The sequence below is a fragment of the Watersipora subatra genome, chromosome 4 (genome assembly GCF_963576615.1).
Source record: "Watersipora subatra chromosome 4, tzWatSuba1.1, whole genome shotgun sequence".
NCBI classification, from domain to species: Eukaryota; Metazoa; Bryozoa; class Gymnolaemata; order Cheilostomatida; family Watersiporidae; genus Watersipora; species Watersipora subatra.
The window spans coordinates 13,638,451-13,666,321 of NC_088711.1; the positions used below are offsets into that span (position 1 = coordinate 13,638,451).

At 34.1% G+C, this 27,871-nt stretch overlaps 2 protein-coding genes across 2 annotated transcripts; both read right to left on the reverse strand.

Moving 5' to 3' along the window:
* Positions 1 to 252: 252 nt before the first annotated feature.
* LOC137392785 (GTP-binding protein Di-Ras2-like) lies at positions 253 to 7,910 on the reverse strand. Its single transcript, XM_068079110.1, has 2 exons — positions 6,803 to 7,910; positions 253 to 1,188 (listed from the first exon to the last, which is right to left on the reverse strand). Exons 1-2 carry the CDS (start codon positions 6,953 to 6,955, stop codon positions 679 to 681), a joined length of 663 nt encoding a protein of 220 aa, XP_067935211.1. The 5' UTR covers positions 6,956 to 7,910; the 3' UTR covers positions 253 to 678.
* On the reverse strand, positions 6,842 to 27,784 carry LOC137392784 (palmitoyltransferase ZDHHC4-like). The gene is made up of 7 exons (XM_068079108.1): positions 27,680 to 27,784; positions 27,504 to 27,553; positions 26,296 to 26,612; positions 21,244 to 21,488; positions 20,288 to 20,435; positions 16,764 to 16,899; positions 6,842 to 6,978 (listed from the first exon to the last, which is right to left on the reverse strand). Exons 3-6 carry the CDS (start codon positions 26,594 to 26,596, stop codon positions 16,781 to 16,783), a joined length of 813 nt encoding a protein of 270 aa, XP_067935209.1. The 5' UTR covers positions 26,597 to 26,612; positions 27,504 to 27,553; positions 27,680 to 27,784; the 3' UTR covers positions 6,842 to 6,978; positions 16,764 to 16,780.
* Positions 27,785 to 27,871: the final 87 nt, after the last annotated feature.

A 27,871-nucleotide genomic window follows, 5' to 3' on the forward strand; every position in this document is an offset into this window, starting at 1 on the left:
GCCAAATGAGTTCAACTTGAATGTCATACCAATTGCCATATGTCCTACCTCACGACAGCCTAAAGTGTCTATCTACCACTTGCAATCTAATTCATATTACCTTTAGGTGATAATCGAGAGCCATGATAGGTAAACACAGAAACGCTTCAATATGCTTAACAAAATAGTGCCAGCTGCAACTGCCTGCTTTGTAAACTTCAAACCAACATGACAAGTCAACTTCTAACATACCATACATATATTAGAGGTGGACATGTAATATCAATTGTAAAAGTTTTTCCCTAAAATAGACATAAATCACTCGATAAATAAAATATATAAATATTTAAAAAAAAACTACAAGAAAGAACATACTTTGCTCGATACATATCTGGTCCACCGAAAGTAATAAAATAATGCTCACTAGGAAACATCAATAAATGTAGAATGGAATTCGGGAGAAGATTAAAAAGAAAATGAGTACTACAAATGCAGAATATCAGGAATACAGAATACATGGAATTTCAACTATGCTAATACATTGAATGTTTCAGAAATACAATTTCCAAATACTTCTGTATTGATGTGGTGCCATTTTAAGTTTGGTCGTTAGGTTCATAGACATGACCTACATGGGCGAGAAAATTAAACTGCTAATATGGTTTTGAATTAAAAATGAATATTGATTACTGCTGTTAACTACATCAGCATGCATTTATGTAGTTGAGACTCGGGCTGTTTATGTAACTGGGGTTCGGACTGTTGCACCGGTTTTTGAGGTCGTGTTACTTGAGATTTCTTACCCTTGCCTTGCCCAACTTCTAAGGTCATCGAGTGCCGCTTTTCCAAGTACAAAAGTTCCTCAAAAAGTTTTCGAACTTGGAAATCATGTTTAGCAGAAGTTTCAATGTACGAACAGCCCCATTTTTTAGCTAAGGCTAAGCCTTCGGACTCAGAAACCTCTCGCTCCTTAATGTCACACTTATTACCGACGACCATGAATGGAACCATGCTTAATGTATTCCTGACAGACACGATCTCTGCATGGAAAGTTTCCAAACTTAAAAAAGACCTTCTATTTGCAAGTGAGTAAACGACCAGAAAAGCATGTCCTCGTTTGATAGCTAGATTCTTCATAGCGGGAAAGTGGTGACTTCCTCCAGTGTCTGTAATGTGCAATGTGCACACAGAACTGTCCAACGTCACAACCTGAAATTGAGCGTTGTTTTACGGAAGAGGGAAAAAATAGATATACAAGTGAAACCGCAATTACGAAAAACGATTAGTGTAAAAAGCTGTTAGACTCATGTCCAGCTGCAACTCTGTTCTAAAACATGTAAATTAATGGCAATACTAACAAACACTAGAAATCACAAAAAAGATAAACCAGCACATTTTGGATGCTTTTAAATTCCATTTGTTTACCCGAGGGAAATACACAAAGATATCACTGTTGAATAGGGGTGCATGATCAGCAAGTTCTCCTCTATACGCTTCTTTCAAATGTATCTGATTGATATGGTAATTATTCTATTGATTAGAGGATAACTTGAGAATGAATCCAATAAAAACATGTTTTACCTTCACCGAGCACAATTGTTATGCGAAAAGTGTTCAGCTATCGGAGCCTACAAACCCATATATTGATGCATAATTTTTGACAAGCATTGAAAGCAATATGCTTACCCGCTGTCAACAAGGCCGACCCGATTTGGTCATCATCAACAAATGCGTAGGGGGAGGGGGGGGGAAGGGGGGAGGGGGCCTACTTCATTCAGAGCATAAACTACTATAAAGAGCTGTGAGGGAAATGCTACTAGAATCAGAACAACACTGGCGTATCCCACACACATACTCATATGAATAGAGAATCTGAAAGCACCTTTTGGGGAGTAAACCTTTAAGTAATACTATGATCTAGGAATGAGTGACAAGGTGAGATTATATATACAGTATATACATAAGTATGTAGATTATATATACATAGATACTTATTTTATAGTATATATAATATAAAATAATATACAGCAATATATATATAATGTAATTCTCATATATAATATGGTATTTATATTATATATAACTTTATCACTCACCTCATTATCACCTGATAAGAGCAGATCTGTATCTGCTTGAAACAAATTTGTAGCATTTGACTAATCGCTAAGTCCTCTATAGATTTTATATTATATATAAAATAAGATATATACCTCTATATATCATAAAATCTATAAAGGACTTACCGATTAGTTAAACACTACAAATTTGTTTCAAGCAGATACAGATCTGCTCTTATCAGGTGATAATAAGGTGAGTGATATAACGTACGATTTAATGTATATAATCTTACTTAATGAGATGTGTGTTAAAGATTATATATATACTCTCATTTTATCACTCACCTCATTATCACATGAGATCAGATCTATATCTGCTTGAAACAAATTTGTACTGTTTGACTAATTGCTAAGTTATCGTTATATTTTACACTGTAGGCTAGTATCTACATAATATATAATAATATTATATATAATAATATTATATATATAATATTATTATATACAGTCAAACATGGATAACTCGTCCACGGATAGCTCGAACACATGGTTAATTCGAACATTTCCTTTGGTCCGTTCCCACGTAATGATAAATTGCTATAGATAACTCGAACTCAACACTGTTAAATCGAACTGTTTTTTTGCCCAACAGCTACCGAAACGGTTGTTTTCGCTTTAGAAAATCACTATTCAAAGCCATAGAGGTAAACATCATCTTTTCGTAATTCATAAGCGTCGTTATTACCACCATCGGCAAAATAGTTTTGTCAACGACTTTTCTAAAAGTTTGGTGAAATTTGATTTATACTGCGATACGATGAATAGCACGGGTTAGCCGGGTCACGCGCGCAAGAATTTTCGCCACGCACATACAAAACAAAAATCGCATGTTGTTTTGTATGTGCATGGCGAAAATCCTTGAGTGCGTGACTCGGCTAGCCCGTGATGAATAGTTTTCCGACGTTGATTCCGTGTTGAATCAACGTCGGAATGTTGAATGTTTAAAACGTCTTAAAAAATGTTGTAATTAAACGTATACGTTGTTTGAGCTACAAAAAACTATTCATCGTTTGACCTAAACACAGAATACGTGTGTACATTCAATAAGTATCTATTAAAAAAGCGTGAGTGATATAGAATGTACCGTAAAACCTCGTAAAACTTCTAATTGAACTGCCTCGGAGTGTTGCTCTTAACGAATCTCAGGTAAAGTAAGGTAATCTGCATAAACTTCAAGAAAAAACGGCAAAATTGATCGTGGGTAAAACCCCAAAAAAAAAAGTCTTTTCTTTTGAGCATTTCAACAACGATCAAGTTTTGCCAATGTCAATCTGAAAAACGTCCTGGCAATAACATCACCTCAAACAACAAACCAATCTCAAGTGATAGAAAAATCTCTATACTTTTTCATGAAAACGTTTTAAACTTTACATTAGAAGCATTTAATTTGAAACAAGCCATTTGTGCTTTTGATTTATATTATAGTTTGTATATGTACATGTATCTACTAATAAATAAGTAAATATATGGACTTGTGACAGTGCTCTGATAACTTGAATGCTCTGATAATTCGAACACTTTTGCTCGGTCCCTTGAAGTTCGAGTTATCCATATTTGACTGTATATAATAATATTATATATATAATGTTATTATATATATAATATATATAAAATATACATACTACAATGTAAAAGCTAAAAAGGACTTGGCAATAAGTCAGACATTACAAATTTGTGATTGACTCATCAGAAATTTGCAGTGATTAGTTTATATATTATATCTATTATTTATATAAATAAATGATATATATATACTATATTATGTATCTAGGTAGGTATTTATGTACATACATATAGATTATATATAATCTCATAATCTATAAATATAATCTATATGTATAATCCATATGTATATAATCTATATATATAATGTATATATAGATTATATATAATTTATATGCATAGTCTTGTCACTTAATTCTAGATTATACTATGACTTATCAATTACGCTGAGTTATATTCCTTAAAACTTTAAGTGTGTGAAAAGATCCTACCAAGTTCCTGTTAAATAATCATACATATGGTTTAACTGTGATATGGCATAGAGATTGTTTTCACACTGCAACCATAGCAATTGCTGGTCATGTGTTAGAGCTGATTTAAATGTATAAATCATTTTCGAGTTAATTTTACATATGATACTGATGCAACAAGCATCTTTTAGAGATACAGCACAGCTCTGAGTTGTAAGAGAATACCTCCCTCTCAATAAGTTATGATGATACTACAAGCCAGGCATACCTGGAGTTAACTTTTATAAAAACATTTTTACTAATCCAATAACAAATGTAAAAATAAAGAAATGTAGCCAACATTCACTGTAACGATCAAATCATTTTTGAGCTGATGAGATAGTTTTCATTTAGTTGAAGAGATGTCAGCTCTTTAATTAATGCAATCATAATCAAACTCACAGACTCCACAAACTGTAAATAATCAAAAACTAATTTCGACAAAAATTAAAAATTTTCTATTGCATAGATTTAAATGGACCGAGGTTCATGACATGCTCACAGCCTATTTCGGGAACTTTATTTATTATGGAAATTTAGTATTTTTGAATGCTGTTGAGTTGTCATGTCTCTAGTTTTTAACTATTTGGCAGTTCCTTTTGCTAATATGTTTTTCTTATATTTTGATGTATTATCTCACTATAACACAATAAACACGCGCGCATACACACACACAAACTGCAACCTAACACTGCTATAAAAGCATTATTCCAATGTTTGATGAATGCGTGAAGAATTCATTAGCGTTGAAAGTTTCACAGCTAAGTATGTCTCATCTAAAGTGGTGATTAAAACCAAACTCTCACAATCATTCCTTCAGCCATTCTAGCTTATGCCAAAAGAAACGCACGACAACATGCAAAGATAAAACCACATGATCTTCTTCTTGGGATTTTTATGGTGCATAAAAAATTTCATAGGTGATGGATGTGATGGTATAGTGTATAAGGTAGACCAAAGGGTTACATACGTGATGGATGTGATGGTATAGTGTATAAGGTAGACCAAAGGGTTACATACGTGATGGATGTGATGGTATAGTGTATAAGATAGACTAAAGGGTTACATACGTGATGGATGTGATGGTATAGTGTATAAGGTAGACCAAAGGGTTACATAGGTGATGGATGTGATGGTATAGTGTATAAGGTAGACTAAAGGGTTACATACGTGATGGATGTGATGGTATAGTGTATAAGGTAGACTAAAGGGTTACATACGTGATGGATGTGATGGTATAGTGTATAAGGTAGACCAAAGGGTTACATACGTGATGGATGTGATGGTATAGTGTATAAGGTAGACCAAAGGGTTACATACGTGATGGATGTGATGGTATAGTGTATAAGATAGACTAAAGGGTTACATAGGTGATGGGTGTGATGGTATAGTGTATAAGGTAGACTAAAGGGTTACATAGGTGATGGGTGTGATGGTATAGTGTATAAGGTAGACTAAAGGGTTACATAGGTGATGAATGTGATGGTATAGTGTATAAGGTAGACTAAAGGGTTACATACGTGATGGATGTGATGGTATAGTGTATAAGGTAGACCAAAGGGTTACATACGTGATGGATGTGATGGTATAGTGTATAAGGTAGACCAAAGGGTTACATACGTGATGGATGTGATGGTATAGTGTATAAGATAGACTAAAGGGTTACATAGGTGATGGGTGTGATGGTATAGTGTATAAGGTAGACTAAAGGGTTACATACGTGATGGATGTGATGGTATAGTGTATAAGGTAGACCAAAGGGTTACATACGTGATGGATGTGATGGTATAGTGTATAAGATAGACTAAAGGGTTACATAGGTGATGGGTGTGATGGTATAGTGTATAAGGTAGACCAAAGGGTTACATACGTGATGGATGTGATGGTATAGTGTATAAGGTAGACCAAAGGGTTACATAGGTGATGGATGTGATGGTATAGTGTATAAGGTAGACCAAAGGGTTACATACGTGATGGATGTGATGGTATAGTGTAAAAGGTAGACCAAAGGGTTACATACGTGATGGATGTGATGGTATAGTGTATAAGATAGACTAAAGGGTTACATAGGTGATGGATGTGATGGTATAGTGTATAAGGTAGACTAAAGGGTTACATACGTGATGGATGTGATGGTATAGTGTATAAGGTAGACTAAAGGGTTACATAGGTGATGGATGTGATGGTATAGTGTATAAGGTAGACTAAAGGGTTACATAGGTGATGGGTGTGATGGTATAGTGTATAAGGTAGACCAAAGGGTTACATACGTGATGGATGTGATGGTATAGTGTATAAGGTAGACCAAAGGGTTACATAGGTGATGGATGTGATGGTATAGTGTATAAGGTAGACCAAAGGGTTACATACGTGATGGATGTGATGGTATAGTGTAAAAGGTAGACCAAAGGGTTACATACGTGATGGATGTGATGGTATAGTGTATAAGATAGACTAAAGGGTTACATAGGTGATGGATGTGATGGTATAGTGTATAAGGTAGACTAAAGGGTTACATACGTGATGGATGTGATGGTATAGTGTATAAGGTAGACCAAAGGGTTACATACGTGATGGATGTGATGGTATAGTGTATAAGGTAAACCAAAGGGTTATGATCTGGAAACTAAACTTCAGGCAAATGAATTAGCTAAAAGACCAAATCGATGAGTCAGAATACGAATCGAAACTCACCCTCCTGTAAGTGTCTTCCACTGTCGGACTATAGCTGTCCTTAAATGTGCCATGTATAAACCTGGTCAGTAGAGAGGACTTGCCAACGGCAGCACTGCCTAGCACCACTATTCTGTAGTCATTCTTATCCTGTGATATGCTCCGGTTTGTCATGCTATTGCATTATCAGGGTATATCTGCATTAAACACTTTCAACTTGTTAGTGGTTGCACTTTACCCTGTTAACATACTGCAAATATTAGTACTTTATCCGCAAGGGCGGCGTTGTTAGCTAACCCCCAAAGGCGCTGGAATTGCTAAGTGACGTCACAAAGGTCACTTAATTACTCACAGAGCAAGCGTTAAAATAATAGATGCCAATCTAGGCCCAGAAAATAATGATACCATATGACCAGTAATCACGCTTCACAATAAATTTCATGTAATACGGAAAAAGTTGTTACAAAAAAAATTAGAATTAAGATCAGCGATTTCCTAGAAAGAGCACAGTAGCCTATTGATATGATAGTTTGCAAGTTGATACAGCAGACTATAAACAGAACTTACTAGTCTATACAAAGATATGCAGCTTGGAACGATCCATACACCTACACCTACCCTCATGCACTACAACTAATAGTTCATAACCCATACATATGCTGTCTATTGAACGGGTAGTGAGAAGTATAGTTTATGATTCGGTCTCCTGAGAATATTAGAGATAAATAAACAAAGTGAGTGATAATTACATTGTAGCAGCAAATACAGGCTTCCCTTCGATGTTATTGGATGTATAAATAGCGTGAAACAGGAGTATCATGTAACAGGCTTGTGTTTATTTAGCCATAAAATATAGAGAATACGAGAAAATGAGCTCCCATTACAACCCTGATTAACAATAAATCATTTGAAATGTGACAGCGAGAAACCCCTAGTCTAGCTCGAGGCAACGGAATGGAAAGAGAACAGCTAGGAAAACAATACTAACTCACTAGATTAGCAGTGTGTTCGGTTCCATCATTACTCCAACACGCTTTTTAAATCAATGTTGTCGACTTTTTGGTGAAGAGAAAATCAATGCGCAAGCATGATGCTGTTGGGGTATTACTGGTAGACTTCTGCGAGTCCCGTTGTACATTCTATATAACCATGTAATGCCTAAGCATTCTCAATGCGTGCTGCCTACAATTCATGTGCACGAGTCCCTCGTCAGACGCTCATGCGTGCCTCTTTAATCATTACCAGAACTTATAAGTCCTAAGGCTAACGTAAGTAGATTTTCTTGTGCAAGATGTGGAGGACAGTAGAGATCAAGCGGATCAATAATTGAAGAGCATTATGGTAAATTAATCCCTTAAACATATAATTAGAAAGGATTACATTTCTTTATGCGTTACAATTGTGACGAATTAGAATGAACTAGGCTGCAGTCGATAGACATGGATAGCTGTGAAATTATAAATACAAGGAACGGTATGCAATGCATATAATCAATAAATACTGTTCACTGAAGTTTTTAGTTCTTTGGCCACAACTAAAGACGCGATAACATTAAACAATCAAAGACCATTTTGCTTAGATTTTATTCTTTAATTATAACTAAATTTTAGTAAAATCTTATCAGTAAATTTGACGAGCGACGACACTAGTGACCACTAGTGGGTACATAACATTGTCACACCCAATATTACATTATGCGGCAGAAAACATTTAATTTCAATGACCTATATTTAACCCTTTGTGTGCTATTTTTGACCTACTTCACAAACGCTTGCATGACGCTAGTACTATATTTGTATCTCTGCGAATCTATGCATGGGCCTCCCAATCTCTAAAATTTATTCACTGTGAATAAGCTCATGTTATTAAAATGACTATAAACCTGGTATATTCACAATAGAAATATGTTTATATTGCATATGAAACTTTTTAAACACTGGGAACGGGCATTTGCTAAATATGGCAATAGAAGTGGATAATGGCAAAATTATACACATTTCATTGCGATGCTTCAAATGTTACCTAAATATTAAAAAAATTATGTATTAAAAATATTTCAAACCTTTGTGCTGAACTTTTCAACTCAGGTTTTAACGCACTATAAACATCTAGATATTCCTAAAACGTTAAAAAAACTTCATACTTCTTTGCAATTGCTGGTCTAACCAAAAAAATTGCTGTTTTGCAAACACAAGTAAACCAAAACCTTTTTTTATGTAAACAGGAGGTACATTTTTGTATGGTGTTTTCTGTTAGAATGTCTATTGAATTACGTTTAAAGCTTTATTCGTTGAAGCCTTCATTTTTATTCATTAGTTTTATTTTCCCTTCCTTCATTTTCTGCTAATCATATTTATATTTTGAACGATATAATTTTAATTGTTAGCCGATAATACAGTTTCAGTATTCTCCCACCAATTTGTTGCATACTCATATTGCGTTATATACCTCTGCATTAAATTATTCTCATTTTTCAAACAGCTTTCAAGCTATCTTACCACTTTTTCCAGCTAAAAAAAAGTAGCAAGCACTTTTGCATAATGGGCTGGAACACAGACACTGGTAACTTTATTACTAACAACACCTTTTTTTAATCGACTTCATCTTAGTTCGTCTAAGTTTTGTATCGTTAATCATATGGGTTTCGATCTCAGAAACCATAGTTACGTCCCAAATCACTATGTTGAGTTATCCGACTTTGAAGCTGCACCAACTGAATTTATAATATTGGTAACGATTTTTGCAACACGTACATCCGGACCAATCAAAGAGTGATTTTTCTGAATATGAAGTCAGTTTAGCCAATAGAAGTCTCCAACCCTCAGAAAAAAAACCTTAAAACCTTTTCTATGCTAAACAGGAAGTACTAAAAAGTGGCATCCGATAAAAGCGATTGGTTCTTTTTTGCCGATTTTAAGAATATCTCTGACATTTTGGACACTTTTAATGAGTCTTTTGGTATTCCAACCAATGTCGAAAGCAAGGAAAGTGAAAGGAATTACAACGAAAATTTCCTAACGATTCTTATAAGATTATTACAAGGTTTAATTATAAGAATAATTATTCAAATTTACAAGATCGGAGTATATAGTGTCCGATGGTGTGCAACATGGTACTGTTATTATTTTTCTAAAGATTTTGTTGATGATACTACGGCTGTGCCCAATATCGCGGTACTGCCAAACTGTTATTAATATCTGCAAAACTAAGAATAAGTGTAAAGGATTTGTTTTACTAGTAAAAACGTGATGGCAGCTGCTGCCAGAATGATTAATCATTGGGCTGTCACATAATAAAAAATACATAAATCTGTGGTCTTTAAATGGCAATAATATGGCAAGTCGATTAGTTGCTTCAGACTTAGTGTTTTACACCCATGTTTATCTCATATTTGTTGGCCTACCAAACAATCATAACTAAGGTCAACACATCTACCTTTGAGTTCACCAACGCCAGACAGTTACAGCTCAGATTTCAAGAGAGACAGTACGCATATAAACGAAGTAATAGAATAAACTTGATATACAAGGAACAATTAATTCTGCTTGGACATTCAGCCAACTAATATAATAACTCTCAGGATTAGAAGGCCGCATTAAGGTATTTAAGTTTATAAATTCAATATTGCAATTTTATTGTATTTGTATCTTTTCTGCAACCACGAACCTGGCATTTTACTGCATGTTAAGATTGTTGTTATAATCAATTTTAACTATTTGCATATGCATGCTGCTGACTTACTCTAATATATTACAATATCGTTTACGTTTTCAATTTACCAACTATACTATGTTATAATTTTTAGTGTCACGGTGTAGCCTACTACATGGTAGAAATACATATTGAACAAAATATACAACCACACACCTTTCTACCAGCTTACATCAGTTAACCTTAAAGCTTGACAATCCGGGAGTTGTTACAATAAGTAATACATCTTCTGATAGATATACAGCTATTTCTAAGACAGCCAGCAAAAATCTGTTTAGATTTTTAAATTCGGCATAATTTTTTGGATATAAATACAGAAATCTAAATAAATATCTCGACTTCTTGATATTGGTTGCTATGACGTTTTGAAATGTAAACAAAATTGTCCATTGGTTTTGGTTTCTCAAACTTTAACACCAGTTTTCTCAGACTGTTTTCGCACTACTGGTGGACGCGCATTCAGTTTACTGACCATCAAATCTGCTGTAATTAAGCTAGAATCAAAATTATTTTTGCAAAATAACTGAGAATTTTTTTTTCTGCTAGTGTAGATAACTCCAAATCTCACACATCCGACTTAACCATGGTTCCTGAGGTAGTGACCCATATTTAGTGGTTGCAAAAGATATAACAATAATTTGTGCATGCGATAAAAAAGAGATAAAAAAATGAGATAAAAAACCCGCACCAAGGCACTTAGCCCAACAAGTAATGGCGCAGTGAAAGGGTCAATATTGCCCTTGGTTCTTCACTCTTTTCTATTGTTGACGACGGAAAGGAAATCGTTGTAAAGAAAGTCTAAACAATGGCTATGAGACAATCTCTACTACAAAAATTTTTGTGAAGCTCTGGATGCTTACATGAAAGCTCTGGATGCTTATATGAAAGCTCTGGATACTTATATGAAAGCTCTGGATGCTTATATGGAAGCTCTGGATGCTTATATGGAAGCTCTGGATGCTTATATGGAAGCTCTGGATGCTTATATGAAAGCTCTGGATGCTTATATGAAAGCTCTGGATGCTTATATGGAAGCTCTGGATGCTTATATGGAAGCTCTGGATGCTTATATGGAAGCTCTGGATGCTTATATGGAAGCTCTGGATGCTTATATGAAAGTAGAGATTTTAGTTACATATTTTAATTTTATTCATAGCAAAATTTCTGTGCTGCGTTTAATATTGTGTGCATTGTTATTTAAATAGTTAGAAAATTTTTGGAAAAATATAAATGCTTAGTATAAACCAGGTAAAGAAATTATTGTCCTATGCTCAACTTTAATGAAACTAAACTTCATTACGCTAAAACTAAAATAAATAATGTGAAAGATAAGAAATACTGTCATTTTTACTCCACACTATTTCAGTTCATAAAAATCTGCCAACCACCGATAAAGAGTTTTTGTACAATTTGGGGACATTGTGCAGAATGTCTAGATGCATGGAGGCAATGGCATGCTTTAAAGAGTTTTTGGATAAAAAATTTTCTAATAGAACTATTAACTGGGGAAACATTTTGATGGTCAGCACAATTACTTGCACTACCTTAAATATTGTCAAGGTTTTCAGCAAAATATTGAATTGATGCATTTAACAACTATATACACATTCAAATTATGATGTATGATTAATGATACAAAAATGTTCAAAATAGAGTTGGTACTTGACTTTTTCTAACAATATGCGATCAAAATTTGAATGAAATATATATTGTATGGTCTGTTATATTTATATATTCATTAGTTTAGATAAAACTAAATAGGTTTGCAAATAACTTTTATAATATGAAATGACATAAAAATATAAAAAAGTAAGCTTTTGATATAATGCTACATCAAAGAAAATAAAGTTATATATAACATCATACAACCAATCTGAACGTAACATAACAAACTAAAATTATATGGAATGTTAAGAAATTAAAGATGATTTTAAAAATAGTAGTTTGATTAACCAAAAAGTAGCAAAATCGTAAAAAAAGCAATATTTATAAGCAAAGTTGGGATAGCTTATGAGTTTTCTACATGTATATATATATATATCAGCGTTTATCAATTGTTATTTTTAGTCTGTTGTTCGTGCGTTGATTTGTACTCTAAGGTTTTAGGAGTGGATTTCACCTGGAAAATCCAGGTCTGTGGGCAGACATTTTATTAACTACGTGCTGCCATATTTTTATGCAATGGATTAATTGTGGGCATACTCATTCCACCAGTTGAAATATGTGCACAAAGCTTTTGAAAAAATAATATTAGTTACTACTAATACGCTTAAAAAATTTCAAATCCAAACAATTATTAAGCTGCCATTCAACTATTATTCACTATTATTATGGTGAAGATATAGACAAACTTAAGTTACTAGCTTATGTTACTCAAATTTTTTAGGCTATTATTTTATCACCTGATTAACATCGGGTAATCATCTAGGTAAAATAAAGAGTGAAACTAGTAAAATACCTGTTAACTAACATGACATAAAATGGTATGTGAAGCTAATAAGCTTATTGTTAATATTTATTGAAGTCGGAAAGTAGATTTAGGCATAATATAATTCTAACCACAAATATAGTTAACTGAGAACATTTAATCACTTGCAACAGTCTGACTATGGCATTCTTGTATCAACCTGAGAGACGCCTGAAACATATTTACTAGGGGGCTTTCATATGGTATTCAAACTAATGTAGGTATACAACAGGCTTTTGCATAGCTATATGTTTCTTTAGTTTACCAGTTAGACCCTTGGCTAGGCTACAGTTCACAAGTGTCATTACTATATACTTATACTCTTCGGTTGAACACAACAGAATGACGTCAGACAATTTGATAATTAAAGACATTAATCTGTCAACAATTTCCCGTATTAAATTTCATAAACTGTCAAACATCTAATTACGATTTTCAAATTTTTTCAAAATAGAAAATAAAATTTTTTGCAACTATTTGACTTTACACCAGAAATGATTCCCGCAAACGCATACATGTATATTCAAATTTCCAGTTGTGGCAATTTGATAAATGAAAGTAAAAAAGCTCGCGAAAATAAGGAAAAAATAAAAGACAAAAAATAAAATCTTAAAGTATGTATATACATTAATCTAGTTAAAACTTAACCTAGCTTAATGTAGAGTAAGTTATCCTACATATCTCTATGACGACCGCTACATCTATACACTGTATATAGATGCCTCTCTAAGGTAAAGTAACAATAAAACTTATTTTTATTTACATTTACTTTTTTAATTTACTATTAACATATAATTTAGTTCATTCCAATTAGTTTTTTACATTGTTTTATTTAATTAGTCTAATGCGATTTCTAATTACACACAGTATTTATTAAGGAGTTTTTATTGGTTCTAGACTGTGTAACGACTTAAATGAATTCAGGTGTATTCTCGTAGGAGTACATATTTGATACAACGTTAACATATTTGAACATGTGAAGCAAATCTCGGAAGAATTAACTTTATACGTAGAGAACTATCGCATATGAATTTCTTCTTATAGCAGTTCATGTCTGCTCATCATGATTTATATTTAATATAATATATAACCTTATATTAGATAATATATATAATATATACATTAATATAATAAATAACCAAATAACTTATAAAATAATGTAGTAAGCAATTTTTGCTACCATATGGTTGAGTGTAAAATAATCAATATGATGTTATTTGGTAATCATCTCTTAACCAGGATCACTCATCAATACATAATTTCTGTATGATTGATGTATGATTTCTGCATGGTTTCTGTATGATTGATGTAAGATTTTTGCATGGATTCTGTATGATTGATGTATGATTTATGTAGTATGAATTCTGCATGGTTTCTGTATGATTGATGTATGAATTCTGCATGGTTTCTGTATGATTGATGTATGATTTCTGCATGGTTTCTGTATGATTGATGCATGATTTCTGCATGGTTTCTGTATGATTGATGTATGATATCTGTATGGTTTGTGTATAATTTCTGCATGATTTCTGCATGGTTTCTGTATGATTGATGTATGATATCTACATGGTTTCTGTATGATTGATGTATGATTTCTGTATGATAGATGTATGATTTCTGCATAGTTTCTGTATGATTGATGTATGATTTCTGCATGGTTTATGTATGATTGATGTATGATATCTGCATGGTTTCTGTATGATTTCTGCATGGTTTCTGTATGATTTCTGCATGGTTTCTGTATGTTTTTTGTATGATTGATGTATGATTTCTCTATGGTTTCTATATGATTTCTGTAAGATTTCTGTATGATTCTGTATGATTGATCTATGATTTTTGTATTGCAACTTTCGTCATCTCATGCAGTAAGTTGCAAAGCAGCTTTTCTGTTATTGAAAAATTTTTACTAAAAACTGTTTTAAATAGACATTACAATAGACATAGACATTACAATGGACTGCCAATGTATGTACAGGGTCAATAGACATTACAATGGACTGCCAATGTATGTACAGGGTCAATAGACATTACAATGGATCACTGCCAATGTATGTACAGGGTCAATGACTTACAATGGATCACTGCCAATGTATGTACAGGGTCAATGACTTACAATGGATCACTGCCAATGTATGTACAGGGTCAATGACTTACAATGGATCACTGCCAATGTATGTACAGGGTCAATAGACATTACAATGGATCACTGCCAATGTATGTACAGGGTCAATGACTTACAATGGATCACTGCCAATGTATGTACAGGGTCAATGACTTACAATGCATTCTGACCCAAGAAGTTAATAACTTGTTGGTCAATGAATGAAGAATGTAAATTTTCTATGCTAGTATCTAAGCAAGCATACAAACAGTGCTATAGTATTACAATATTGAACAGAATTATGTAAATTAACATAATAGATTTTTAGATAGAAATGCCATTGAAACGATATGGGGGCTCACCTGTATATATGCTATTAAATCTTCTATATATATATATATATATATATATATATATATATTTATCAAAGTCTGTGTGTGTATATGTGTCTGTGTATGTTCAGATATAGCTATAAAAACCTTGGAATTAAAATTCTGCATTCTGATAAACTTGAACTCACCTAGATTGCAACCGCAACTTTGAGACAAGGTGTATTGATCAAAGACGTTATCGTAAACCGTATACCGTATGCACAGGCTAAATGACGAATTATTTTAGCATTGCATCCACTTGTTACGATGCCCTTGCTATGAAATACTTTATGAAACACGATGCATTTTCGTGTTTTCTTAAACTTCTATTTTTGGTTTCTCGTAAGGTTTAATTGTTATATTGCAGTCAAGGCCGATTCTTTTCATGCTGACAATTGTATTATCTCCGTAGGAAGAGCCTCGACATTCTCTCTCCGTTCGGCCAGATGAAAACAGTACGATATCTCATTTTTAAATTTGTGCCAGTATCAAGAAGTACCAAGGTATCAAAAGAATCATTATATTCAAAGTTTTGATGAATAGCTTCCGGTGGAACAGTAACCTTTTTTAGTAACACACACACACTTCTATGCAAGAATTGTTATTATTAATTCAACGTACTCAGGATCTTTATTTCGTTTTCTCAGTTCGTATTAATTGTATCATTACAGAATTATCTTTTATTGTAACCGTAGCAAAACAGACTTAATTTAGCTATTACTTGCTAATTATTTCTCATTTACATTTAAACCCTATTATAGCTGTTTTATTTTTTAAAATTTATTTAATCTGCACAAAACATTTTCCTCATGATATGAATTTTGTAAGTTACAGTTATTTGACAAAGTTTGAAAACTTTTACAATTGTTTTTATTTTCTCTCTTAAATTATTTCAATTACAAAAAAATCTTTTCTCATGATATGTAGTTTGAAAGTTAGGATGGAAAATGTTGTTATATGTTAAATACAAATCAATTTTCTGTCCAGACTTCTTTATTACCCGGGCATCGCCGGGTAGCACAGCTAGTATGTTTATATATGCTATTCTATGTTTAATGAATAGTAATTGCCACCAATAGGCATAACTTCCGGAAGTCGTTAGAAGAAATCATTTTAAAAATGCCAGTTAAGTTGATGACCTTCAAATGTTCTAAATGTACTTTAGTTGATCAAAATTTAAAGTTCTGAATGTATAATAAGAATAAAATATGGCGAGAAGTGCAAGTACCAAATAAATTCAAACCACTAAAACCAAACAGAAACTCCAGGCTGATGTTGTAAAAAAGCAGTTTTATTGCGACAAAAAGAGCGAGGTGTAGACATACGACATACCTATAAGTGATCGTAGTTTAGTCAGATTTAGCCTCAGTTTCCGAGATAGTCAGTGAAGCGGGAGCTAGAACTTCCCATATATTCCTCAGCACCCCATTACTATAAGCCTTTCTATGCTGAAGTTTGCTTGCTGGTCCTTCAATGAAATAGACAACTCTAAAATGTCTGCAAACAAACATATTTTGGAGTTGTCTTTCCAAACACAGAGGATACAACTTCTTACTCGACAAATCTATATTATGATAGTCTACATACATTTAGCGTAAAATAGCATTTATAGCCCTGCCGGCATGTAGAATGTAGAATTCCATCAAACTAGTAAAGCTTTCTAGTTGATGATTAACTGCGCAAGAACCTCATCATAAACTGTCTACACAAATTCAATAGATTAAGTACAGCTGCTCACACTGTTAATACTATTTCTAGAGTAGAGTGACATATGTAATAGTCGAACATAATAAAGGCACTGTGTCCTAAGACATGGAGAAGGACTTGATATTACCAATTACTGAATAGTTGAGGCATGACTGATAGGAAATGACGTGAGAACGCAGACACTAGGGGAAAGGCAATAATAAGATTGATGAAAATGATTTTATAATATAAACAGTGATTACGTGATGAGTAATCTATTCATAGCGTCAAGAAAAATACAGATTTAATTATGCTGCAGGCCAATTACTTACTAATATCGATCTATGCATGCTACACCACTTACTAAATAGTGGAGTATGGAGTATGAACTACTTACAAACCAATCAAATTAAACACACACGCGATATGTGCAGCACTATACTGTGCGGCATGAGTATGATGCTGCCATGTGATATATTAAGACGCCATGGGAGGAATAAAAAACTCAGATCTTGACAGCTCTAGTCTGAGACACCCGAGCACAAATCTTCTCATTCTTAAGTACAAAGCAATAGAACTTAGAGGAGTTAGACACATGTATTCAAGTGTGGAACTGGCAGTTCAGATGGTACATTGATTAAATAGAGGCTTCTGTTCTTTGACAGGTTCACTCTATTAATCCATCGACAACCAATAAAACATCAATAACAAATCAATATAGATGTGTAGGAGAAAGTTCATCACTAGGAGACATCTTCATAGCTAACCAATATATAAAAAAGATATGAGCATCTCAACTATGAGGGTAACTTTAGCAACGATTTTTAGCATTCATATTGCTTTTTTCATACGGTATGAGCTAAAGGAAGTACCTCGCATTCAAAAACCTCAGATAGCAGTTGTGCCAAGGTGACCTTCCTATCACCCTAACAGGAATGGAACTCAGACTACATACATGTATTATGTACAGTGATATGTACTCACTGTCATTTGAAACTAACGAAATTTTTGTTAAAAAACAGAAGGAAATCCCTGTTCTAGTAATTTTCCCGTCAAACCTTTTAAATGTTAACATTTATACCGTGTGCAAAAATGAAATGATTATACTTTGAATGTGTAGAAATTGTAACAAAGTCGCTAAAGCCATGGTACATGTGAAAGAGCTTGAAAATGTATTGCAAAATGATACCGATGTAATTGTGTTTGTTAGAAGTTGATGCTCAAGCAAATGAAATCAAATAATAGAACGAAGCTGAATTGCAGATGTAATCAGTGCCGAAAAGTGACGTCATTTTTAAAGATATTATATCAACATGTGTATGTTTCCAGTGTAGGGATGATACAGATTTGGAGTTGTGCCCACATTGAGTTACAGTAAGATAAGTGTTTCAATGGACATGGCATGTTGCTGATCAATGCAGGCGCTTCGTTAAAAAGATGGAATTCTACGCCAGAGGTCATAGCAGTGCGCCCTTATCTAACTTAACAAGCGCGCTTTCGAAAAAAGGAATGACTAGAGTGTGGAAAATGTTTGAAATGGAATATCTTGCCCGGTTGCACATCACTTGCAAACACTGTTTCCATCTTTCGCAAGCATGAAACAATCGTAAAAATTTGCGAGTAACAAAAATTCCTTGACTCGCTGGTTTCTGCCATTTTCATCTTGCGGATGTCGAAATTTGTAGACTAATCTCATCATGGAAACATAGTGTAACACAGGCTGTTAAACATAGTGTGACACTGGCTGTTAAACACAGTGTAACACAGGCTGTTAAATATAGTGTGACACAGGCTGTTAAACATAGCGTGACACTGGCTGTTAAACATAGTGTAACACAGGCTGTTAAACATAGTGTGACACTGGCTGTTAAACATAGTGTAACACAGGCTGTTAAACATAGTGTAACACAGGCTGTTAAATATAGTGTGACACTGGCTGTTAAATATAGTGTGACACAGGCTGTTAAACATAGTGTAACACTAGCTGTTAAACATAGTGTAACACAGGCTGCTAAACATAGTGTAACACAGGCTGTTAAACATAGTGTAAAACAGGCTGTTAAATATAGTGTGACACTGGCTGTTAAATATAGTGTGACACTGGCTGTTAAACATAGTGTAACACTGGCTGTTAAACATAGTGTGACACTGGCTGTTAAACATAGTGTAACACAGGCTGTTAAACATAGTGTAACACAGGCTGTTAAATATAGTGTGACACTGGCTGTTAAATATAGTGTGACACTGGCTGTTAAACATAGTGTGACACAGGCTGTTAAACATAGTGTAACACAGGCTGTTAAACATAGTGTAACACAGGCTGTTAAATATAGTGTGACACTGGCTGTTAAATATAGTGTGACACTGGCTGTTAAACATAGTGTAACACTGGCTGTTAAACATAGTGTGACACTGGCTGTTAAACATAGTGTAACACAGGCTGTTAAATATAGTGTGACACAGGCTGTTAAATATAGTGTAACACAGGCTGTTAAATATAGTGTAACACTAGCTGTTAAACATAGTGTAACACTGGCTGTTAAACATAGTGTAACACTGGCTGTTTAACATAGTGTGACACAGGCTGTTAAACATAGTGTGACACTGGCTGTTAAACATAGTGTGAAGGCACAAAAAGCATTCCTAGACATCTGCAAGTCACTCATAAGAGACCACAATCTATCGATAGAACAATGGTAATCTCTGGAAACTATAGTAAAACATGGTTGCTTACTATATACAGGTTATATAGTATATAACACATATGCACGTAAGTAGCAACTAAAAACCAAGCATACCAATTTACTGTGTAACAGTGGCTCCAAAAAGAAAACTCCCCAAATCACTGATGTCAAAGCTTACAAATAGACCGAGTAAGATGCGAAGCTATGTTCAACAGCGACATTGAGCAGGTGGTGCAGGCAACTCTAAACCATTGCCTCTGCTTAGGTTTGGTTTATTAATTGTGTTAAATTCTGTCCTGGCATATTCTGGCCCTAATACACTTGCTCTCTCATTAACAGCACACAGAGATTACCCTAACAAGCTAATCTAAACATGTTTACACAATAACTGCGCTTCTCCAATCTTTCATTTTCATTTTATAAAATGACTGGTTGGAGCTACCGCCTAACAATAGCCATAATTTTTAAATAAACACGTGCACGTACCTAACGCATGCAGTTTGTATGCCTCGCTGGTGGTACGGTTGAGTATGATGAGTTGGATGTGGTAAGAAGCAAAAACTGTAAGTAGGACAGCCAGCAAAACCAGTGTACAGAAAAGGCCGAACACTCGCGGAAACTCGTAGAACATGTACTGTAACGAAATAAATATGTACTATAACAAAGCGAGCAAGTACTGTAACAAGATGAATATACAATGTAATACAAAAAATATACTGTAAAAAAATGATCATACACTGTAACAAAGGGAACATTTACTGTAACAAAGTGAACATCTACTGTAACAAAGTGAACATCTACTGTAACAAAGAGAACATCTACTGCAACAGAGTGAACATCTACTGCAACAAAGTGAACATCTACTGTAACAGAGTGAACATCTACTGCAACAAAGTGAACATCTACTGTAACAGAGTGAACATCTACTGTAACAAAATGAACATTTACTGTAACAAAGTGAACATCTACTATAACAAAGTGAACATCTGCTATAACCCAGTGAACATCTACTGTAACAAAGAGAACATTTACTGTAACAAAGTGAACATCTACTGCAACAAAGTGAAAATCTACTGTAACAAAGTGAACATCTACTGTAACAAAGTGAACATTTACTGTAACAAAGTGAACATCTACTGTAACAAAATAAACATCTACTGTAACAAAGTGAACATCTACTGTAAGAAAGTGAACATCTACTGTAACAAAGTAAACATAGAACATATACAGGAGAAAATAGCACTTGAAACAAAAAAGGCAAAAGGAGTGTTGCTGTGATCGAGCAAACATGTTTAGCAATATAATAGGATTATATTACAAAAGAGTAAATATATAACATTTAGCAAGCTAGTGTGACTGCGACCATGTTGGATAGGTTGAAATTGAAAAAGCTTAACTGCATGATGACTATTAAAACGACTTATAAAGACTATCAGTCTAACCTGAGCAAGCACCATACCACCAACAGATTGTTTCTGACCACTACTATCAATATACTTGAAGACGTGAAGACCTCTCGCTATGTACATGGCATCAAAGAACTGCCAACACATGACAGCACCGTTGCAGCACATAACAATACCGGTCAGCAATATTGCCACAAAGTAGCGATAGTTATTTGCACCGATGCAACAATTTATCCAGGCGCAGTGGTGGTCAAATCTGTGGACACATTTGTTGCACACACCTACAACACATGAGTGAATACTTACACGCTGATTCAAATGATGAATAACAGACAGCAGTCGTAACTTGATTACCAACCCTGCTGTAATGAGATGGAGCTAAACAAGCTAGCAGAATGTATATAAATGACTGTCATTTGAACGGCTGAGGGACTCAACAAATAAACGCTGATAGTAATGTGAAGCCTGACATGATGCAATCAATTAAAAGTTGATATTGCTAGGAAAATATTAATAGAGTGAATAAAAGAACGGACATGTTGAACGGACATGCTAAGGAAGAAATAGTTTCAAGTTGGTTGCAGAAGGAGATGTTACTAATAAGAGTTCCCCACAATATAATCTTGATTCATTAGCATATCGGAGGATAAGAGCTGCAACCCTATAGATTTGCTCATTACACTTTTCATTTTGGTTACTCTGATAGACAAGGTAACAGTCACTATAAAAAAGAGTGTGGTTCAACAGCCAGTCAAATAAGTGATATTAGTTAAAATAGTGTATAATTTTGCAGATTAGGGTAACAACGCAAACAGATACAAGTAATTACAGTAGTTGATCATAGACTTTGAAGTTTTAACCGTCTCTAAAGTCCAATAAATAATATAAAATTGTTGCTGACAACCGTCGGTAGTGAAGGTTCTTTCTCTACGGTATTCTTATCTCTAAAGTAATCTTATCTCTACAGTACTCTTATCTCTACCATATTCTTATCTCTACAGTACTCTTATCTTTACAGTACTCTTATCTCTACAGTACTCTTATCTCTACAGTACTCTTATCTCTACAGTACTCTTATCTCTACAATACTCTTATATCTACAGTACTCTTATCTCTACAGTACTCTTATCTCTACAGTACTCTTATCTCTACAGTACTCTTACCTCTACAGTACTCTTACCTCTACAGTACTCTTATCTCTACAGTACTCTTATCTCTACAGTACTCTTATCTCTACAGTACTCTTATCTCTAAAGTACTGTTATCTCTAAAGTACTGTTATCTCTAAAGTACTCTTATCTCTAAAGTACTGTTATCTCTAAAGTACTCTTATCTCTAAAGTACTGTTATCTCTACAGCACTCTTATCTCTACAGTACTCTTATCTTTACAGTACTCTTATCTCTAAAGTACTCTTATCTCTATAGTACTCTTATCTCTAAAGTACTGTTATCTCTACAGCACTCTTATCTCTACAGTACTCTTATCTCTACAGTACTCTTATCTCTACAGTACTCTTATCTCTACAGTCCTCTTATCTCTAAAGTACTCTTATCTCTAAAGTACTGTTATCTCTAAAGTACTCTTATCTCTACAGCACTCTTATCTCTACAGTACTCTTATCTCTACAGTACTCTTATCTTTACAGTACTCTTATTTCTAAAGTACTCTTATCTCTATAGTACTCTTATCTCTAAAGTACTGTTATCTCTACAGCACTCTTATCTCTACAGTACTCTTATCTCTACAGTACTCTTATCTCTACAGTACTCTTATCTCTACAGTACTCTTATCTCTAAAGTACTCTTATCTCTAAAGTACTGTTATCTCTAAAGTACTCTTATCTCTACAGTACTCTTATCTCTACAGTACTTTTATATCTAAAGTACTCTTATCTCTACAGTACTCTTATCTCTACAGTACTCTTATCTTTACAGTACTCTTATCTCTAAAGTACTCTTATCTCTATAGTACTCTTATCTCTAAAGTACTGTTATCTCTACAGCAATCCTATCTCTACAGTACTCTTATCTCTACAGTACTCTTATCTCTACAGTACTCTTATCTCTACAGTCCTCTTATCTCTAAAGTACTCTTATCTCTAAAGTACTGTTATCTCTAAAGTACTCTTATCTCTACAGCACTCTTATCTCTACAGTACTCTTATCTCTACAGTACTCTTATCTCTACAGTACTCTTATCTCTACAGTACTCTTATCTCTAAAGTACTGTTATCTCTAAAGTACTCTTATCTCTAAAGTACTGTTATCTCTACAGTTCTCTTATCTCTACAGTACTCTTATCTCTACAGTACTCTTATCTCTACAGTACTCTTATCTCTACAGTACTGTTATCTCTACAGTACTCTTATCTCTACAGTACTCTTATCTCTACAGTACTCTTATCTCTACAGTACTCTTATCTCTAAAGTACTGTTATCTCTACAGTACTGTTATCTCTACAGTATTCTTATCTCTACAGTACTCTTATCTCTACAGTACTCTTATCTCTACAGTACTCTTATCTCTACAATACTCTTATCTCTACAGTACTCTTATCTCTACAGTACTCTTATCTCTACAGTACTCTTATCTCTACAGTACTCTTATCTCTACAGTACTCTTATTTCTAAAGTACTCTTATCTCTACAGTACTCTTATCTCTATAGTACTCTTATCTCTACAATACTCTTCTCTCTACAGTACTCTTATCTCTAAAGTACTCTTATCTCTATAGTACTCTTATCTCTACAGTACTCTTATCTCTACCGTACTCTTATCTCTATAGTACTCTTATCTCTACAATACTCTTATCTCTACAGTACTCTTCTCTCTACAGTACTCTTATTTCTAAAGTATTGTTATCTCTATAGTACTCTTATCTCTACAATACTCTTATCTCTACAGTACTCTTATCTCTAAAGTACTCTTATCTCTACAGTACTCTTATCTCTACAGCACTCTTATCTCTACATTACTCTTATCTCTACAGTACTCTTATCTTTACAGTACTCTTATCTCTACAGTACTCTTACCTCTACAATACTCTTATATCTACAGTACTCTCATCTCTAAAGTACTATTATCTCTACAGTACTCTTATCTCTACAGTACTCTTATATCTAAAGTACTCTTATCTCTACAGTACTCTTATCTCTACAGTACTCTTATCTCTACAGTACTCTTATCTCTACAGTGCTCTTATCTCTACAGTACTCTTATCTCTACAGCAACAAGATAATGCAGACACATTTAACAAATTTTCCTTTGAATTATAACCACCATCTTTGTTTTGCAAGTTTCAAATAAAAAGTCACTTGTACATAAAAGAGTAGAATATGCATAAAGCTGAAAATAACAAATTTGCTACTGCCTTTTTATGGTATACAAAATCAAGTGTGGGCTAGAGGACAAGCAGCAGTCAATCGATATGGTGAGGAATGTTCCATTTCAACTGTGCCAGCTGAAATCACTCTGCTTTTTAAGCAACAGCATTAACATCAATGCTAGTGAAATCACCGTAAAACATATTTATGGGCGAATTACTACCTTAGTTTTCTTAAGAGTCAAAGGAGGCCGGGCAGACTTCGCTTAGCAACAACTTCTGCATTTTCCGTTTTACATATTTGGCAAAAAGCAACTAAATTTGGATTTGCCTCCCTTGGACTGCACTTTGTTTGATACAATAAAGAGCAGACAACTACGCTTTTTCACTACAGCCTACACAAAAGCTTTAACAAGCTTATTTTATATCAAACCAAAAAATTTAGATGCTTTTGTATTTTGAAGCGTACATTTGTACATTCCATTTCACGGACCACAGCCCATTTGTACATTCCATCTCACGGACCACAGCCCAATTGTACATTCCATCTCATGGACCACAGCTCATTTGTACATTCCATCTCACGGACCACAACTATGCAAAAAAGCATGACAAGCCAGCACCTATCTGCTTGTTTTTTTTTCAGCTTTTGTCGTAAATCTACATCTTAATATACTAGGAAAATGACCTGATAGCTTGCTGTAAATTTAGGTAAAGCATACAAGGGTGAATGAAATAGTTCTTTATATTTCCAAATACACTCCCACAACTCTGCGGGAATGTACCAACAAGTTATCATTTGAAAAGTCATTTATCATATTCTGAAATTCTAATATTTAATATCTGTATTACATCAACTAAATAGACATCTAGTCTAACCTTTGACCCCTAAAAGTATGAAAATTATATATAACAGAACAAAATAAATAACAAAATAAATAACAGAACCATAACGTAATTATAAATAGACTTATTAAGAATAGCTTTAACATAGTATAACATAACACGATGTGTAACAGTCTAGCAATATATAGATGTAAATATATTGTGTGATGCATATATAAACCGGCATATATATACCGGTATATATATATATACTGGTATATATATATACTGGTATATATATATACTGATATATATATATACTGGTATATATATATACTGGTATATATATATACTGGTATATATATACCGGTATATGTATACATATAGTGTTATATAGTTTATAATATATGCTCTTATCCAGCTATGATACACATCACCTTTTCAGTTAAAGATTAGATTTAACCACAAGCTGCTAGGATGAATGCAATGTATCACAGGTGAAGATCTAGTGGCTGAACTTGTGAACAAATTTAGTACATAGAAAAGAGATTAACATAAAGCTAAACAAATCTGCTAAACGACCAGCCTTTTATGCCAGATGTTGGCCAGAATTCTACAAACTTATCAAACTCAATTTAATGCTTTCAATAGACTAACACGCCTATAATTACCACATGCTAAGACAGAAGATCATAGTATAAGGCATACCCATAGATATATATACCTATATATATCTATGGGCATACCAATTGATACCCTCAGTTTTTAACATGTAGAAACATGTCACAAGTATTTGTGTTTAATGAACAAAATCCAAAATAAACCCAAAAGCACAACAACATGCTATTTTTAATATACGCTATTGGTGCTAAAAGCATTACCTAAATTTCTTTTAATTTCATGGCATAATCACTATCTATTTATAATGATTGCTACATACTGCAATGCTTGCTGCGAGCAGGTTTGTCAAATCCACAGGTGACACAAGTTTGTCCCATTCTATAGACTAGACCATCGTAAGAGTAAACTGCTAGAGCGGCTCTATGGTTACGTGCACGAATAACTCCAGGGTTTGACACGATACACATAACATAACAGAGAACATGTATGATCCATAGGTGATACATGAGTGCGGGCATATTGATGATGGCGGTAGATTGATAGCGACCGATGTTTGGCAACACCTCGTATATAGCGGCCATGTGACAGCCGAGGACTACAGCATGATATATCAGCACCATTAACCAGCGGGCCCATCTACAAACAAACAAACAGGTCAGACCTAAGTTGAACCTCCTACTCCTCAGGCTACTGCAATATATCATAAGAGTATATTATAAATCTGCATTAAAAAGTTTCTATAGATAGTGTCTACCTCTGACTTGAAAAGCTGAATGCAATGTTTACAAACTATATGTAAGTTTGAAGACACTCTATAATGCATTTGTGTGGGGCTATGTAGCTCGCGCGTGCGCACACACACGCACACACACATAAAAAAATAAACAAAAAAAACACCAACAACAAAAAGCAAGAATAAATTAAACAAGGCCTCAGGGTTTCTTTAAAGTTTCATGATAATGATCGGCTTGCGATAAGAATATCTAGGTTACGACCAGCTGCTAAATGCCCTTAATGCTGAGGAGCTAACTGTGCCATTATATATTTGCTGTTTAAAATACTCAAACCATTATCTTCAATCTGCCTGACCATGTATTACATTCCTACTTCCCCAAAATACCACTATACTATACCAGACACCTTACTAAGTTGCATTATAGACCAGCATTACGCAAAAAGGTTTTCTCTTTCCCATAATGCACATAAATAAATAATTTACATAACTACACATAATTTACTTGCCGTTACTTTACTATTGATTTACTACTGTCTCGGTTACTACTTCTGTTTTTGTTTTTGCCTCAGAGCCTGAATTGCTTGAAACGGCATTGACTGGTACAAATAGAGTTAATATATTTTTACAATTATTTTAGTATAGAATTCTTTATCTATTTTAACTCCTTACTAAAACTGGGCAGTGTGCAAGTAAGTACATATTAAAAATCAAACATGTTATAACTTGAGGAAATCGGTGTGTGAGGTTTACTACCACCAGCTAAATATTATGAAAGAACATTGATCACGTACCTAGGCACCGCGGAGCATCGATAAACATTTGGACAGTTTCTTTGGATCAGCTACAACCAGAAACTGGTTATAAACAAAGTGCTGTGTGAGTCAGATAGACAAACAACAGAAAGGCCGGAACAGTGAAATGTTATGATTGACTATAGAGTAATCTTGTCTAGTGTTGTAAGACTGACCTGCTCCAAGGCACCTATCAACCCCACATAGTGCAACACACCAGTAAAGTAGAGCAGGGCTAAGGAAGAGCAAATGATAGTGTAGATGAGTAAAGGTAAAACGGGATTCATCTCCACTGCCTAAAACAAAGGATCGATATGATGGCTGAGTTACAATTGACAGTTGACTCTGCTAATGCACGGGTAAGCAGC

What these genes read in the sequence shown, in the direction of transcription:
- LOC137392785 (XM_068079110.1), bottom strand. Translation starts at nt 6,955, where the DNA reads ATGACAAACCGGAGCATATCACAGGATAAGAATGACTACAGAATAGTG. An exon ending in TGGAAGACACTTACAGGAGG is followed by an intron (nt 1,189 to 6,802) that starts GTGAGTTTCGAT and finishes GCTCAATTTCAG; the next exon opens with GTTGTGACGTTGGACAGTTC.
- LOC137392784 (XM_068079108.1), bottom strand. Translation starts at nt 26,596, where the DNA reads ATGGTGCTGATATATCATGCTGTAGTCCTCGGCTGTCACATGGCCGCT. An exon ending in TGCTCGCAGCAAGCATTGCA is followed by an intron (nt 21,489 to 26,295) that starts GTATGTAGCAAT and finishes CATGTGTTGTAG; the next exon opens with GTGTGTGCAACAAATGTGTC. An exon ending in ATACAAACTGCATGCGTTAG is followed by an intron (nt 16,900 to 20,287) that starts GTACGTGCACGT and finishes ATTTCATTGAAG; the next exon opens with GACCAGCAAGCAAACTTCAG.